Source organism: Chanodichthys erythropterus, chromosome 7, assembly GCF_024489055.1.
Source record: "Chanodichthys erythropterus isolate Z2021 chromosome 7, ASM2448905v1, whole genome shotgun sequence".
NCBI lineage: Eukaryota > Metazoa > Chordata > Actinopteri > Cypriniformes > Xenocyprididae > Chanodichthys > Chanodichthys erythropterus.
The window spans coordinates 28,984,185-29,000,004 of NC_090227.1; the positions used below are offsets into that span (position 1 = coordinate 28,984,185).

Below are 15,820 nucleotides of genomic sequence, written 5' to 3' on the forward strand. Positions count from 1 at the left end.
TGAGCTTGTTGCAATACGTTATGGGATTAGAAGGCAGCATAATTACTATGTCAACCTTTGGAAAAGCCCTTGCATCAGTAGTGCACATGCAATGAATTAAAATGATGCATACATAAGATACATAAGATGCATAGAAATTACACATCACTGCACCATAGGCCCCACCCACTGGCATTCAGTTGCTTAACGGGTGATATTTGCCTACACTGGATGTGATCATCACATCAAAAGCAAATAGAACCCATTATAATCACTGAAACTGTCTACACTGGATACAGTTCAGATGTGCATTCAGTTTCTGACATGCTCCATGCACTTGATTTTATCAACTGGACAAGTGGAAGAGTGAAAGAACATTTGCTTTGACGTGGCCTGTTTAAACAGCTTGTTTGCATCTCTGTACAGACTTCAGAATGATCCCAGTGTCAAAAACAAGTGGATGGTTTATTTTGATGGCATCCCGGATCATGTTGATGTATTATGTTTGTTCGGAGCATTTTATTTCGTAAGCAAGGCACAGTTTAATGGAGAGTTCGCAAAGAAACCTATGTTGAAAGATGAAGCAGCCCAGAGTCCTGCATGCGGGCGTGTACCCGACGGGTGACCTGCCAAATTTTATGTAACGGGTGGAATAATATTGTGTGGGTTGGACGAGCGGTAGGCATGGGTGGATATATCCAATAGCCAAGACTATCCCAACTCAATTCAGTGCATTTGACAGCTGCTTTCAAATGGTCCCATGCTTATTTGTGTTCACGCTCTGTCTGAAGACTGTTAAAGGCTTATAGCACGATTTACAGCACTGAGCATTGTAGCCAATCACGCTGCATCTGATTGAAAGCTATAGTGATTAGAGACTGCGCTTTGCTCGCTTTATGTATTTAACATTCTGGAGTCTGAGGTATCGCCGGCGATACCACCTCGGTTTTTCTCTTACCAGTGTGAAAGAGACTCAAAATACTCCATCAATGTTGAACATACAATTAAGAGTTATACACCATTTTAATCTGTTGAATATCTTCTTTTAGAAGAAGATAAAATGTTGTGCTTTTTGTAAAATAAAGAAAACTAACATGATGTGTGATCTCTCGTCTCCCTCTGAACGAAGTCCAATCTGATAGTTCTCAGAAAATGAACTGTAACTTAGTGAATACTAATCACAAAAAAAATTAGACTTATGTCTAAAGAAACTGAAATGTCAGGTTTTAAATCGTGTAAATCAAATCAAAAACAAAAAATTTCTGTTTATGTAATCTGTATAAAAAGAGACATGTCAGACGCCCGTGATTCAGCTCATTATCCGCCACACCCATGGAACGAGCGCTATTCAGACGCAAATTCTGAGGCAATACATGTATACACCGCCTCAATTGTGTATTTATTATCTTGAAAAGTGTTTATCTGCATGTTAGCGATCTCTGGAAGCCTCCTTTAGTTCCTGGAATGTCACATGGCAAATGCCATACAGGTAGGAATGTTCAGATGCTTTGCATCACAGAAATACATTATATTTTAAAGTATATTAAAATAGAAAACCATTATTTGGTTAGAGACTTAAGACTTCTTTAAAAAAAAAAAAAAAAATCCGTCCAATCTTTTGACTGGTACTGTAATTCAACATAGGCCTATACAACATTTTCTTCACATGATGTGCCATAATACGTGCATGAGATCACATTTTTTTTTGTTTTTTTTTTGTCAAGAGTGGACATTAATCCTGTTATCAGCATGATCACAGGGTTTTTTCACAGCCTACCTGACTGAAAGGCCTCATTATGCAAATATTTTGTCTTCTCAGGTGTGAATCACAGCATTATTCATGATGATTCACGCCTCCACGCATACTGTGTTTTTTGACAAAAAATGTCTAAGAAAAATTAAATCTCTCTATTGTTTTATATGAGCGAGTCGGATAATTTTACATCATTTTGAAGCAAAAACTCTAGTCTACATCCTCCAATACCCAGAAGTCATGTGAACACAGATTTAATATATATTTTTTGGCCTTATTTCAGTGACTTAAGTTTTTTTTTTTTTTTTTCCATAACTACGCATAAATGTTATTCCTTCAAAAACACAAACATGTACATACATGTTCCTCACATATTATTGTAGCCTAGTTTGTGCTGAATACAGTGTAATGACACTTTAGTCATTAATATGTTTATGAACAACTGAAAAAAGCACAAATGTCAGGGCATGTCAAAACTTCTCAGGGCCCCAAAAATCCTGTGAGTGTATCTGCTAAAATATTTACTAACTTAAATAGGTCTACTAAAACATTCTTTGTTCTGTTGTTTTACGTGTGCTGTTTAATGCAATGTTTAATTAAATGCAGCAACATAGAGTGCCTTATGTTGGTTTATTGCTTTTGTTAGGCTACATGAGAAAATGATTTTAGTCTACCTCATGTAGGAGATGCGGGTGCGGGTCAGGTCACGGTTTTTATGTCAAATGGGTCTGGTCGGGTACGGATTAAAATTAGTGTTTCTGTCGGATATCGGGTCGGGTGTGCTGTTAATAACTGCGGGTGCAGGTTTATCAAACAGGACCCTTGCAGGACTCTGAAGCAGCCAACTGTACACGATCTGTAAACCATAAATAAATGATCCATTTATACTGATTTGGTCGCACTCTAGAGCCCTGGTTCTGCTACAGTGACAAGCTAAACGTACAATTTTTCGGAAAGTTTAGGCAATTCACTAATTTTTGGATGAAAGTAATAACCAAGAACAAAATAACCAAGAACATTCAATCTATTGTTCAATAATTACTGTTAAAAATCAGACCAGTTCAGGCATACTTTAAAAAAAGTGTATTATTCGAAGGCTTCTTGAAGTGCATAGATGATGAAATCTGAAGGAAACAGCACATATTCTTTTCTAGCACACATTATCATGGGACAAGTCAGATTTGTGAAAAATCTGCAATGGAACTGCCAAACTGTCAAAAAGTTAGACCTTGCGAAATGGTTTAGATGACCTTCACTCAAATTACAACAGGTTCCTGTTTGCACCTGCAGCCTAAAACCTGCTCAGCATGGAATATGGCACTCAGTATTTTATGGTACAGCTGTAATTCATCCATCAAATGCCAGTATGAACACAAGGTTGTTGTCTGCGTATTACAGAGTTAAATACAAACTGCAGGACCCCCAGCTAGAGAAACACTTCCCCCTTCTATAGATAGGCATAGTCAGTCATCCGTTACCCCCCAAGATTAGAGGAGAAAGAGAGAGCGGGTCACTTTTATTTTGGGAATCTGAGAGGGGGGCGAGGTGGATAAAAGTGTTGTGGTTTATGGCCAATGCTCCCCACCACGTGTGCATCCCTGGAGAGGGTGACTCCGGCCAGCCGGTTCACTTCACCTTTTCCGAAGAACCTGCGGATGCTGCGGTCACAACTACAGCCTATTTCCAGCTCTGCAGCTATGTGATTATACCAATGATCCCTTCCGCCATCGCAAAAGCCTATAAGGGGCAGTATTCCTGTGGCGCCTGTCGGGCAATTCGACACACACTTAATCCTCCTCTGTGTTTCATGGAAACAGCAATAGAAAACACATCAGGAGGTCTGGAGATAGAAACACAAATATCCACACAGGGACTGGGAAGTTTTGTATATTGAGCTTATCAAGAAAAGAAGCTGTCTATAGTTATTGCTTACTTCTGCTGAAGGTGGAGTCTAGAAACTTTGGAGGTAGGCATGGTGCACATTGGCTCCAGCCTCATCTTTGAGGTTTGTGGCGGCATTTTAACATGCAGTTCAATGGAAGCAGCTGGGCTGTCAGAACCGGAGCTGCTGATACAGCTCCTCGAGGTCAAAACCGTTATAACAATACATCACTGCCTCTGCAACTATGGAGGCAACGCAGCAGGGTAGGCTTGTGGCTTACCGCTCTTTTATCTAAAGCTCTATTATATGGAGGATTTATATGTCCATTCATTAAGCTCACCAGAATTAGTGTGGATAAGGATTCATGTTTCTAGGTAAAAGGGAAATGTAGATCAGACTCAAGACGACAGATGCTATAGGGTCATTCCGTGTCAACTCAACCAGAGATCCCTGGCTAATTTTTTTTTTTCATTTTTTTAATAATTTTCTCTGTAGAGAGACAAACATAAATAGTGATGAAAGCCAAAATATTAAATGTCGCAGATGTATATTTACTGAGTAATCCACTTTTTTTTTTTTTTTACAAGTAAAAAATAGTCCTCTGAGTCACTGTAGCTCATATTCAGTTAAGCGGCTGAACCATCCTAAAAGAAAATACTGGCCCTCTTGTATTTTAAAGAGTGTATTCTTTCTTAGATGCACTTCATATTTTATGCTTTCATTGTTTATAAGAAGTCTTCACTTCAAGCCATCCATTTTGTGCATGTGTGTGTCTATATCAGACTTGTGGGCATAAAGTTAGGTACTTCTATGTTCTTCCTGTTATCATTATGAAACTTTAAGACTCATAAATAAGGTTTAAAGTAAAGATGAGCATCACAATGTCTTCTGAGAAAACCATTATGAGCGCTAGAGTTATCAAACTTTCCAAAGACATAATTACCTCATTCCGAGCTACTTCACAGCTAATGAAACATTAAATTACTCCTTATTTTGACCACTTTAATGACTATTAAGCTATGCTAACCAGGAGGAAATTAGCTTGAGAAGAGCACAAGAGAAAAAAGTAATTGGTGTCAGGGATGTAAACCCACCAGCTGGCCTACCCAGCATTGCAATATGGCCAGCCCCTTGTAGTCCAGCTGGCTTAAGACCAGAGACTCAATCTATGGCACACGATAGGTCCTATGTTGGATCGTCCACTGTTTACTGAGGCCCAATGAAGCCATTCGGTCCTTTACGGGATCTAAAGAGGGCTGCAGATGGCATGGAGAGGCGAGAAGGACAGGCAGTGGAGCCTAACATCACGCCCCAGAAACCTTCAATTCGGATTAGCATTGGTGAGTCCATCCAATGGAGGATTAGAGATTCTCTCCAGGGATAGAGCCAAGCTTCAACAATCAAGATGGCCTTACCTTGAATAAACTCAAAAACATTCCGCAATGAAACAAACTCAAAGATTGTGCTTTTCAAAGTCAACTTGGAAGAACATCTAACTCTCAAAAGATGGTTTTATCGAACCCAAAAGTTCAAAAGAAAAGTAAATATAATCACAGGTTTAATGTATTGAAGCACTAATAAGCAGATACCACGAATTCCCCTTATGATGTCTTCATGATTTCTTACAGTAAACATTTCAATGGAAATTGCAAGATTTTTCACACCCACCTCCACAACAAGTCTGTACATATGTTAACACAAAAACCATTTAGTTGTCAATGATACTAATGAGCATGTTCTACAAACACGTCAAACTCAAGGTTCACAAAACATCAGCATATAAACAAAAGTGATGACATTATTAATGACTCTATTGACTGAGTAATCACTATAAGGAGTTTGGAAACATGACTTGGCTCTCTGTTGAAAAAGCCTTTCCTGTAGTCAGATACCTTTGTCTGTATTCAGAAGGGTATTTTAAATTGTTCTCAACATAATTAATAATATGCCTGATGCTATGCAACTACAGCAGACTGTAAAATGATTTTACATCTCTGGCATACTGATCGCTGCATATGGAAATGCAAGACTAAATTTCAATATTAGTTTTTCACTATGCGTTACATCTGCATCTGTTTCCACCTGGTATTAAGATGCATTTTGGTCGATCAGATCACAAGTGGACAACGCTAAATACCGGTAGAAACGGGGTCTAACATGTGTTAAGCTTGTACACTTTCAACCACTTCCAGAGGTAGTCGAAAACACATTCGACTGGATTACTTTCGTAGTGTAGATGCTCATGTGGTTGAATGCAAAAGACTGCTCACTGAACTCATAAATATTATGGGAAGCAGGCTAACCAGATGAGATTAATACTTTGTCGGCTGAAGACCCAAATTTGTTTTGAAGATGAAAAATGTACCAAACACAATGTTCCCTCATCATTCCTGATTTCTAGCATGCACTCACAGCGTTCGGCGTGGTCTTGTGGCGGTAGAAACGAAAGCTGATGCTCTCTGTATGTTTTCCGTTGTCTCTGTGCATGTTCAAATGTTAATTCCACAAGCTTATTTTGTCCATTAGATAAAAACCCATACATTTACCCACCCATAGACTCTCCCCTCGAAGAAATCAGTATCAAAGTGGACAAAAGAGACGGATTAAAACACCAGGTGTAAACGGGTATATCTGCCTTGTCTACTTGTGATCCGATCTACCAAAACGCATATTAATACCAGGTGGAAACAGGGCCTAAAGTCATGCCACAACTATCATATGTGAACACCACCAAAAAATCTGACTTTTCTTTGCGATTCAGGAATTTCCATGTCAAGTGTTTTAATTAAACTATCATGAGTTTTGAATTCATGAGAATTTGTATGTATTAACTAAATCGTACAGTTGATGAAAAACATCAGAAATTTTGGCTAAATGATGTGACAAAGCAATTTTTAAGACAATTATGAAGTGACAGGCTTACATGAAATTAATTTCCTCTCTGGCATCAAAGGAATAATAATATTATTCTATTCTGACTAAAATCATCTGAACATACATCACACCATATTACAACTTCCAAACTCTTAAGACTTGGAGGCAGCATAAGAGACAAAAGCAGCTGCAAACCAATGCGCAGACACCTGCTGACAGCTGAAATACATTAGAAAGGCCAATAGCACATATAATATCTTCTGCATACATTGACACCATCATTCTATATCTTGAGCAACAGTGATGTAGATGAGGTATGATAGGTCACCACAAACTTCAGAGACATGTGTGCACAAGGAAAAATATTCAAGCTTTCTTTGCCTAGATACCATCTTTTTTAAATCATTCTCTAGATGCACAAATCCTCACTCAAAATGATTTATAGGCAAAGTATAACATTCCCGCAACCCACTGGCTACGGATTACAATATCTGCCTCCCATGTGTAAAAATCATCATCTGTGTCATGAAAAATTAAGCCAGTTAGGAGGAAAAAGCCAAGCTATCGTCTGTGTTTGATTGTTCGAGTCATAGCTGGAAGTTTAATTTCACGCAGTCGATCTTTTGCCATAAAAATGGCTTCAAGGTGGGGTTTAAGTAACAGCTTGCAAAAAAACAGACCCTCGAGTTAAGAGACATCAGATTTGCTCTTTACACATATTCTCAGACAAACATCCTAGATGATATAAGAGAGCAATGTGACTCTCAACCTAAAGACAGCAGGTCTTTAGGTTGAGAGTCACATTGCTCTCTTATAAAATGCTCTCTTGACTCTGTTGCATGAGTTTGTTATATTGCTGGACATGATGGTTGATAAACTGAATATTTATAATATATTCAAAATTATATTATGCTACTAATATAAAATTTACATTGTGACTTTGTGAAAATTAATTTAATGCATTATTTATTTGCCCATCACATTTCCTAACGTGGCAGTTGACTAGGTTTGTATGATTCAAGCTTATGACAGCATAAAGCATTTTGAATAGAATTTTTCATTTAATCCTCATGATCAAAAATGGATTTCCCTAAATTTCTGCACTTGGACTATCCTATTCAATTAATTGGTTCTTTTAAAATGAAAATAAATAAATAAATAAATAAATAAATAAATATTGGCTTGTTTGAGGCGTTTATGTCAGAACCTGGTGAATTTTCTTCCTTAGTTCGGTTCGTTTAGGTATATATGAAGACAACAATCATGCTTGAATCCACATATACAATATACAGTGGAGATGATGCTGAAAGCACAAGGTTCAAACCCAGCATCCTCACCATTAGAAACAAGATACCGGGTTGTGCTATCAACCTGCCCACAGAAGTGATGTATTTTTAATGCCCTCCAGATCCTCTACCCACACTGACCTTCAATAAAATGAAAACATCTCCAGCTAATCTCCACTACTCCACATTAAGAAAACATGGGGCTTGTTTACACATGAGTGCATGTATAACGCTTTGCTCTGGGCTTTGAAATATTACAATTTGCAATAAATATTGTCTAAAAGTGCAGAATCATTGGTTTTATGGAGAACCGCAGCATAATAGAGCACCCACCAGCCATGGCAATTTAGAAGATGCCTCACAGATAATCAAGAGTACGTGAGTGTGTGGATTCACTGAGCTTTTCAAGGGCAAAACCGAGGTTAATTAAAGTCAGAAAAAACATTTTTTTTTTTTTTTATAAAGATGCAAATAGTTTTTAGCACATTTAGATAAAACAAATAAGTGTGTGTGTGTGTGTGTGTGTGTGTGTGTAACCTGTAGTCTTGCATAGTCAGCTCAGTAATTCCACTCTAGTTCTAGATGTCTGCTTTGGGTCCCTTGGCTCCAGGATGTCTGCAAGTCCTTGCTATTCCTGATACTCCACAGGTGTGTGTGTGTGTGTGTGTGTGTGTGTGTGTGTGTGTGTGTGTGTGTGTGTGTGTGTGTGTGTGTGTGTGTGTGTGTGTGTGTGTGTGTGTGTGTGTGTGTGTGTGTGTGCGCAAGTGCATGCAAGTGTGTGTGTGCGCGCTTGTGTTCTATTGGGCATCTGTAATCAGGAGCCTTCGATTACCTTTTTATTTATGAGAACACCTAGCTGTGAGAGGTGATTTAGCAAAAGCGCTGCATGAATTTCATGATTTATAGTTTCCTTGGCTTCCGTGCAACCTTAAAAATGCACCCTAGAACACTGACAGAAGCATAAAACAAAATTCAAGGGGAAAAAATACATATGTTGATGCATAGTCTATGAATGACAAGGGCAAGATGGAACTGCGTCTTCAATTCAGGGTCTGTTCATTCAAGGCCTTGTTGTCTTTAGAGGTCCGTCTTTATAATATTAATCTTTAAAGCCATTTTGCGATGCTAATTATGCCAAAACCTCCAATGTTCAAGGTGACGTGTCGCTCAAGGTGAAGTGCCCTCATTTTAAACTCTGATGGTATGACAGAAGGAGCCTCATAATTACCCGTGATAAAAAAGTCAGGACTGAGTCACAAGGTTAAGAGATTTCAACATGTATTTGTGTGTGAATAAAATACTGCAGGCATTTTGGAATGAAAACAAAAGTAAAAAGTGAACAGGACTTAAAGGTCAAGCAGAAGAAGCTGCACCTGTAAAAGCAGTGACGTCTGCACTCCTTCATACTCACGGCTTCGTTTTGTGTTTGGTGGCAACATTTCCGCTTTATTGTCATGTCTTTCCACCTCAAGTCATATTTCATGGTGTTCCAACTAAATCGGCAGGGCCACAGAGTGTGGAACGCAACTTGATTGAATTCTCTTTAAAGTCTGCTGACAGTTCAGAGAGGAAAAGGAAAAGAGGATGAGAATGAAAGTGAAAGAAAAAAAAAAAAAAAAACACCAGAGGAGTAACACTAAATAAAGCAAATGTTGCCTAATCTGTGAAGCAGGAAATTGTATTTCACGACACATATTGAAACTAAAGATCAATCAGTGGGAGACCCCCAAAACTCTGAAATTCATCTCAAGCAAGTGTTTTGAAAATATTTACAAGGAGAACAAAAAGTCATTTGCACCCATTGATGAATCATCCCTCTCAGATGAGCAAACCTGACATCCCATAGAGCTCCATGACTCATTTCTGTCACTAAATGGATTTGTTTTCTCATTTCTGAAGTGTGCCACCCATGGGTATTGGGCATTTTGCTTAATATAAACCTAAACTATAGGAATAGAAAAACCACAAAGAAAGAAAAACCACAAAAGAGATTTTAATATCAATGTTGATTGCTTTCTCTGCAGCCCGGGATACACTGCACGTTTTTTGGCTGTATCAAATGAAAGATTGCCATTGTGAAACAATCGTGGCGATTTCTGTGATCGTTGCTCTTAATCGGTGGTCTTATGTCGTACAGTGAGAGAGGTTCAAAGGCGGCCATTTTCCCAGTCTTGCTACCAAAGATAGCTTACGATCATTTTCTGACAGTGTCATAAATTCAGAATGATCAATGCATAGTGTGTTTGCTGCTACGATCTACATCTACTGACCAGCCAATGAAAATGCGACATGAAATCAACGTGACATGGCACTAAAACTTAAAACTACTCACCTCAAGCTCTTTTCCCTTCTTTTGCTGCTTCCTTTTTTTCAGCACACATAAAAACTACATCTGCCAAAGTGTGATTCATTATGGTCTTTTTGTTTACCACTAGCACATGCTGATGATATTTTATTCTTCTTTAGAAACATTCATTGTAGCCCACAAGTCAATAGGTGTCATCATCATACAGTCTACAGGCTTGTCGTACCCAAGTTTAATAGATCCATGTCGCACAGTGTGATTTATAATGATCTTATAGGATTGCTAAAATTACGCACTGTATCCCGGGCTTGAGGCAGAAATAATATTAATTGGAGAGAAAATGCTGCTTTTCAGATTTCTTAAAAATCCAGTAATCTCTCAAGTCTCTTCTAGAACAAGGGGGTGAGGGGGGTAACTCTGGCCCTCGAGATCCATTTTCCTGCAAAGTTTAGCTCCAACCCTAATCAAGCACACCTGAACAAGCAAATCAAGGTCTTCAGGATCACTAGAAAGCTACAGGCAGTTGAGTTTGATCAGGGTTGGAGCTAAACGTTGCAGGAAAATGGATCTCAAGGGCCAGGCGCTACGTTCACACTGCAGGTAAATGTGGCCCAAATCTTCATGACAGTGTGAACAGTACAAGCCACATGGAATATGATCTTTTCAATTCCGATTTGTGCCACTTGCATATGTGGTACTAAATCCGATACAGGTCAGATGTTTTGTAATGCGACCGCAGTATGAAGAGTCATTTCGGAATTCATGTGATTTTTATGTCACTCGAGATCAGCATTCGTCACGATTCTGCGCTCATGGGAGTCTATTTAAAGAATTTACATACCCAACGTTATCAAGACAGTTGTGAAAGGTAGTCAGTAGAAGGGCAGTGATGTGTCAGAGTTCGTAAGTAGTACAGAGACAGCTCTATAATGCAAGCAAAGCATGAGGGCTTGTATCATAAAAGTCAGCTCTCCTTTGTCACATCATTGTCTTTATTATTCATATTGCTTAAGCATAATTTCGCTGGCTTCCTTGGCAGAACACACTATAAGTACGCGTAATCGCTTACTTGCCCTCCGTGTTTACTTCCATAAGACAGCGTGCTGTGTGTGTTGCCAAGTCTGTGATTTTCCCACAGAATTGGGTTACTTTTTCACTGTTGCTGCGGGTTGTTGTGCAACTCCGTGGGTTGAAGCAACCGCACTAACGTGATATTAAACCCCCGGAATACGAATTTTACCGGGACACCTCACAGAACAGGATTGGGCTAGTTGGTTTTGAGAAGCAATTGAGTGGATTTTGAGGTAAATACCTGGCAACCCCATTTGTATCGTTCTTTTGCACATGCAGGTCAGTTCAGAACCATGATCACATTTAAAACAACAATGTGAACAGCTATACAAAAAAATTAGATCTGAGCAAAAATCAGAATTGAGCGTTAAGGCTCGCAGTGTGAACGTAGCCAGAGCTGCCCACCCCTGCCCTAGAGTTTCCAAAAGTTTCTCAACAATGTCTCAAACTGTGCTAGAATTTACCAAGACACCGTCCGTAATCAAAAGCCAATTATTTCAATATAAACTTCAACATTTCTCAAATTCCACACATTTTTACACAAAAAAAAACACATTTATTTTACAGCTATACATGTTTTGCACTTCAATGTGCATCAACAATCTTCTAGTTTGTGTCTATTGAGTTCTAAAAAACATCTGAGAGAGACACATCCAAGAAAAAAGCTGATAATTATTACATTCATGAGAACCACACATAATTCTCAAACTATAAAAAATGACCTCTGAGCATTAAAAATTTCCTCTAGAGATGTCAAGAAAAGAAGGGTGTCTATTCTCCTAAGCAATTATAGAAGAAACATCTCAAAACTGATACATATGAACATTTCTGAGAACCAAAAAGTCTCAAACTATGAAAGTGCAACTTCTAAGCTATAAATTGGTTGGAGATTGTTAAAAATTGGAGATAAACATGAGAAAAGAGTTTTACTTAATGGTCTATCAAAACTGTTTTATTTAAGTTTTGTGAGCTTTAAAATAGAGTAAAAAAGCAATAAATAAATTCAAAACTACAGCAAAAACTAAAAAAAAAAATGGTTTCAGAAGTATCTTATATATTTCTTTTTACTTTTCATAAATAATTTTTTCTAGAAAAAAAAAAAAAAAGTCCTCTGGGATTTCAGTTAGATTCCTAAAAACATGTTCCTTTCCTAAAACAAACCTTGACGTGTGAACAAGACATCTTTCATGCATCTCCTCGCCAAAGCAGTGACAATTAAACCTGACAAAAAATGACAAATGAAAGGCAAGTGTAGCAATTCAGCCCAACAACTGTAACACTGTGACATCAAGATAAGCTTACAGTAAAAAATTACACAATGCACTATGACATCAAACTAAGCAGAGACGTGGGGGGGTCAGGAATGCCGTTCTGCTCTATAGGTGATGAGAGAGATGAGGTGAGTTCTCACACTGCTGGAGCGAGCGCAGTCCTCAGAATCTCACATTAAGGCAGTGATTTATTGGCTTTGTCAAGAGCAGCTGTTGCAGGGAGACAATAGGGCTCAAAGGAGCTTACTTGGAGGAAGGAGGCTCTCAGCATGTAATAAGACAAGGATCATACCATCTACCTTCTACCTCAGGGCTTTGACCCAGAGTAGAGCATCTTTTCTGGGAGAGGACAACTGTGGTGTGCCTCCAAATGCTTTGGAGGAAGGTCCAAGATAGGGAGGGTTTGGTTTATTTGAATATTGATATTACAACATAAATAAGTTGATAATACAATAATAGATACTCTTTGGGAAAAAAAAAATCAAATAATTCAACTGCAATATTTATCCGCAGCAAGCTGCACAGAAAACACAAGACATATAGCACAATAGTTTACCTGCTGCTATGTGCCTAAAAAAATATTTGAAAGATCTGATGCAAGTCCTTGGAAACTATGGCAAATCCAATGATTGTTTCTTCCCTAAAACATTTCACTCTATCAACCTTGTAAACATGAAGTTTCATAAAGCCAGCCAGCCACATCAGAAGCTGCAGTTACAGCCATATCTTGTCTATTTTGTGTGGCCAGTTAACAAACTGTGGGAGGTCCAAGGGTGTGCCATCTGAAGCTAGGTAGAAAAAGAGGAAAAGTGTGAGAATGGCAGACAGAATGTGTGACAGAAAGCCAGTCTTGACATGACATCTTGGCAAAAAAAATCTCTCTGAGATTTAAGAAGCAGGAGGTGCAGATGCACACAGACATTTACACGACAATCAGAACAATGAGTGAGTAGGTTACGGCCAAATCCATCCAAAGCGATGCAACCACAGCAGCAATGATGCTGTATACAAGTGCTGAGAGACACTGGAGCCCTTGCCATAATACCAGAGCTGAGCCTCTGGGAAAACAAAGATGTAAACTCAGTGCTCATGTTACTGCTTAATTGTTTGTTGGATAAACAGGGCACAGTGCTGTGCAATATGCTGTGTGTTTACTTTCGTAAGGGCACCGCATTTCGAGGTCCCAAGATAAATGGAAGAGATGGCTGTAGTCTTAATTTAGCTAGACTGAATGTACAACAAGAAATATTGTTGTTTGAAAGTATATATGAGTGTTTCTTCAACCTTGGGAACTTTATTAAGAATCAACCCCTGGGACATTGAACAGATTATTATTATTATTATTATTATTTTTTTTTTAGAAAACCTATGAAGATCAGATTAAAATCTTTTTTTTTTCTCCCTGTTCCATGATTTTGTTTTTTATTATTTACAGTATTTTTCAGGTTTTAAAGACCCCCTGTGGTGACAATCAAGTTTTTAAATATTATTTATGTCTATGTGGAAATTTTAATATGCTTTAAGACAAACCATGTGCAAATTCATATGTCAACACCATTGCTGAATATTTTCTTCCTAAGACTGTAGTGAAAAAACAGACAGTCAAACTCATGGTTTGAAATCGCTGGTGTCTGTGACGTCACAAACTACCTTGTTCAAGTCAACTAGCCGGTGGGCTTTAGCATATCATTAACAGCAAACTAACAGTGGAGTCTTGGGAGAAGCCAGGTTATCCCAGTATGTTTTTCTGATGATATGAAAAATTGTGTAGATTTAGCAATATGGCGGGTGTATCATGTTATGATGAATTATATGCCTTTCTCCACTAACGTTCTGAGTTGTTCAAAGCATTTGTAAGGATACTGATTGTTAGAAGGCAGCTGTCTGACTCCAAGATGATGAACCGGAACATGGTTTGTGTAACATTAGCAGCACATTATTAGCTCTTTGATAACATAGTGACTACTCATATTAATTACAGTTATGTGTCCGATGTTGTAAAGAGCGATAACATTGTGCAACGTTTACCTCGTAAGTTGACCAAGTGGATCTCTGAGCTGGGGTGAGTGAGTGGATTCATTTGTATATTCATTGATCTGTGTATATTAAATGAGGCAAGGGTGTAGAGTTACATTCAAGCTATTCTAAGGCATGAAGAAATTTTTTTTCACGGGAAAAAAACGTTTAAATATGTCATTTTGGTGATCAAAGATGAGTTTTAAAGGTCCCGTTTTTCGTGTTTTTTTGAAGCTTTGATTGTGTTTATAGTGTGCAATATAACATGTGTTCATGTTTCGCATGTAAAAAAACACAGTATTTTTCACATAATTTACTTATCTGTATACCGCTGTTTCCACTGTCATAAAAACGGGCTGATGACTTCCTTGTTCTATGAAGTCCCTCCTTCAGAAATACATAACGAGTTCTGATTGTGCCAGCGGTTCCTGTGTTGTGATTCGACAGCAGTTTAGCGCATCTTGCCCGGAAAGGTCACGCCTCTTACCATAAGGTGGAGATGCATGCGCTCAGTGTTATTGTAAACATGTCTTTAATTTTACCCTATCAATCTGAGCCGGAATCAGACCTGGAGATTGGACTGCGCGATGAAAATAACAGCGTTTCGACGACATGGCGACAAACACACTCTACAAACACAACTCTTGTGTATTCCTGTGGCCGGTGGTTAGTTTTGGAGACGTCATTAAAGAAGGAAGTAGAGGGATGTAGTCCAAACTGGCCGTTCGATGTAGGCGACTTCTGTTAAATAAAATATCTCGCTTGGCATTGAAGTTTGAGCTTTAAAATTTTACAGATTTCATTTATACTCTAACAACAACATTACACACTAACTAAAGTTTGAAACATGGGATCACGAAAAACGGGACCTTTAAGGGATACAATTTTTGAACTACAGGGTGCTTTATGTAGATTCGTTTTTTTTTCCTCCTTAGTCCCTATGAAAATCCATTTTCAAAATACAAATTGTTTAAAACTATTATAATCTAAACAAAGAGTGAAATAAACAGACCGAATATTCATTGCCTGAAAATGATTCATATAATAATCTTAAAAAAAAAAAAGAAAAAAAAAAAAGATGTCTATGTAATGGTCCGCCTTATTGGCAGATGCTATTTACACTAACTCCACCCATCAACAGCACCTTTCACACGGCAATCCCGGTAAATTATCGTAAAGTTACCAGAACCGGTACCCTGTACCCTTTTTACAAGTAAGAGACCATTCAAAAATCAGCAGCAAAATACCGGTAAATCCTGTGATGTCAGCCATCGGAAATTATCTTTAGACGCTGCGCCATTGTCTTTATTCACCTGCATGAAGAAAAGCACTTTAGTTTCATCTGTTCAATGTGACATGTTCTTTGATGTTTGAGTGACAGGC

General features: G+C 38.3%; 1 protein-coding gene across 2 annotated transcripts in view; it reads right to left on the bottom strand.

The window, feature by feature from the left end:
• tspan9a (tetraspanin 9a) overlaps positions 1-15,820 on the bottom strand; it is a 241,296-nt gene that overhangs the window by 109,131 nt on the left and 116,345 nt on the right. The window contains exon 4 of one of the 2 annotated variants that reach the window (XM_067390090.1): positions 15,685-15,750. The exons of the other annotated variant lie outside the window; for it this stretch is intronic. Coding sequence (XP_067246191.1) covers positions 15,685-15,709 — 25 coding nt within the window. The 5' untranslated portion in view covers positions 15,710-15,750. The remainder of the gene's footprint in view (positions 1-15,684; positions 15,751-15,820) is intronic. 2 annotated transcript variants of the gene reach the window in all.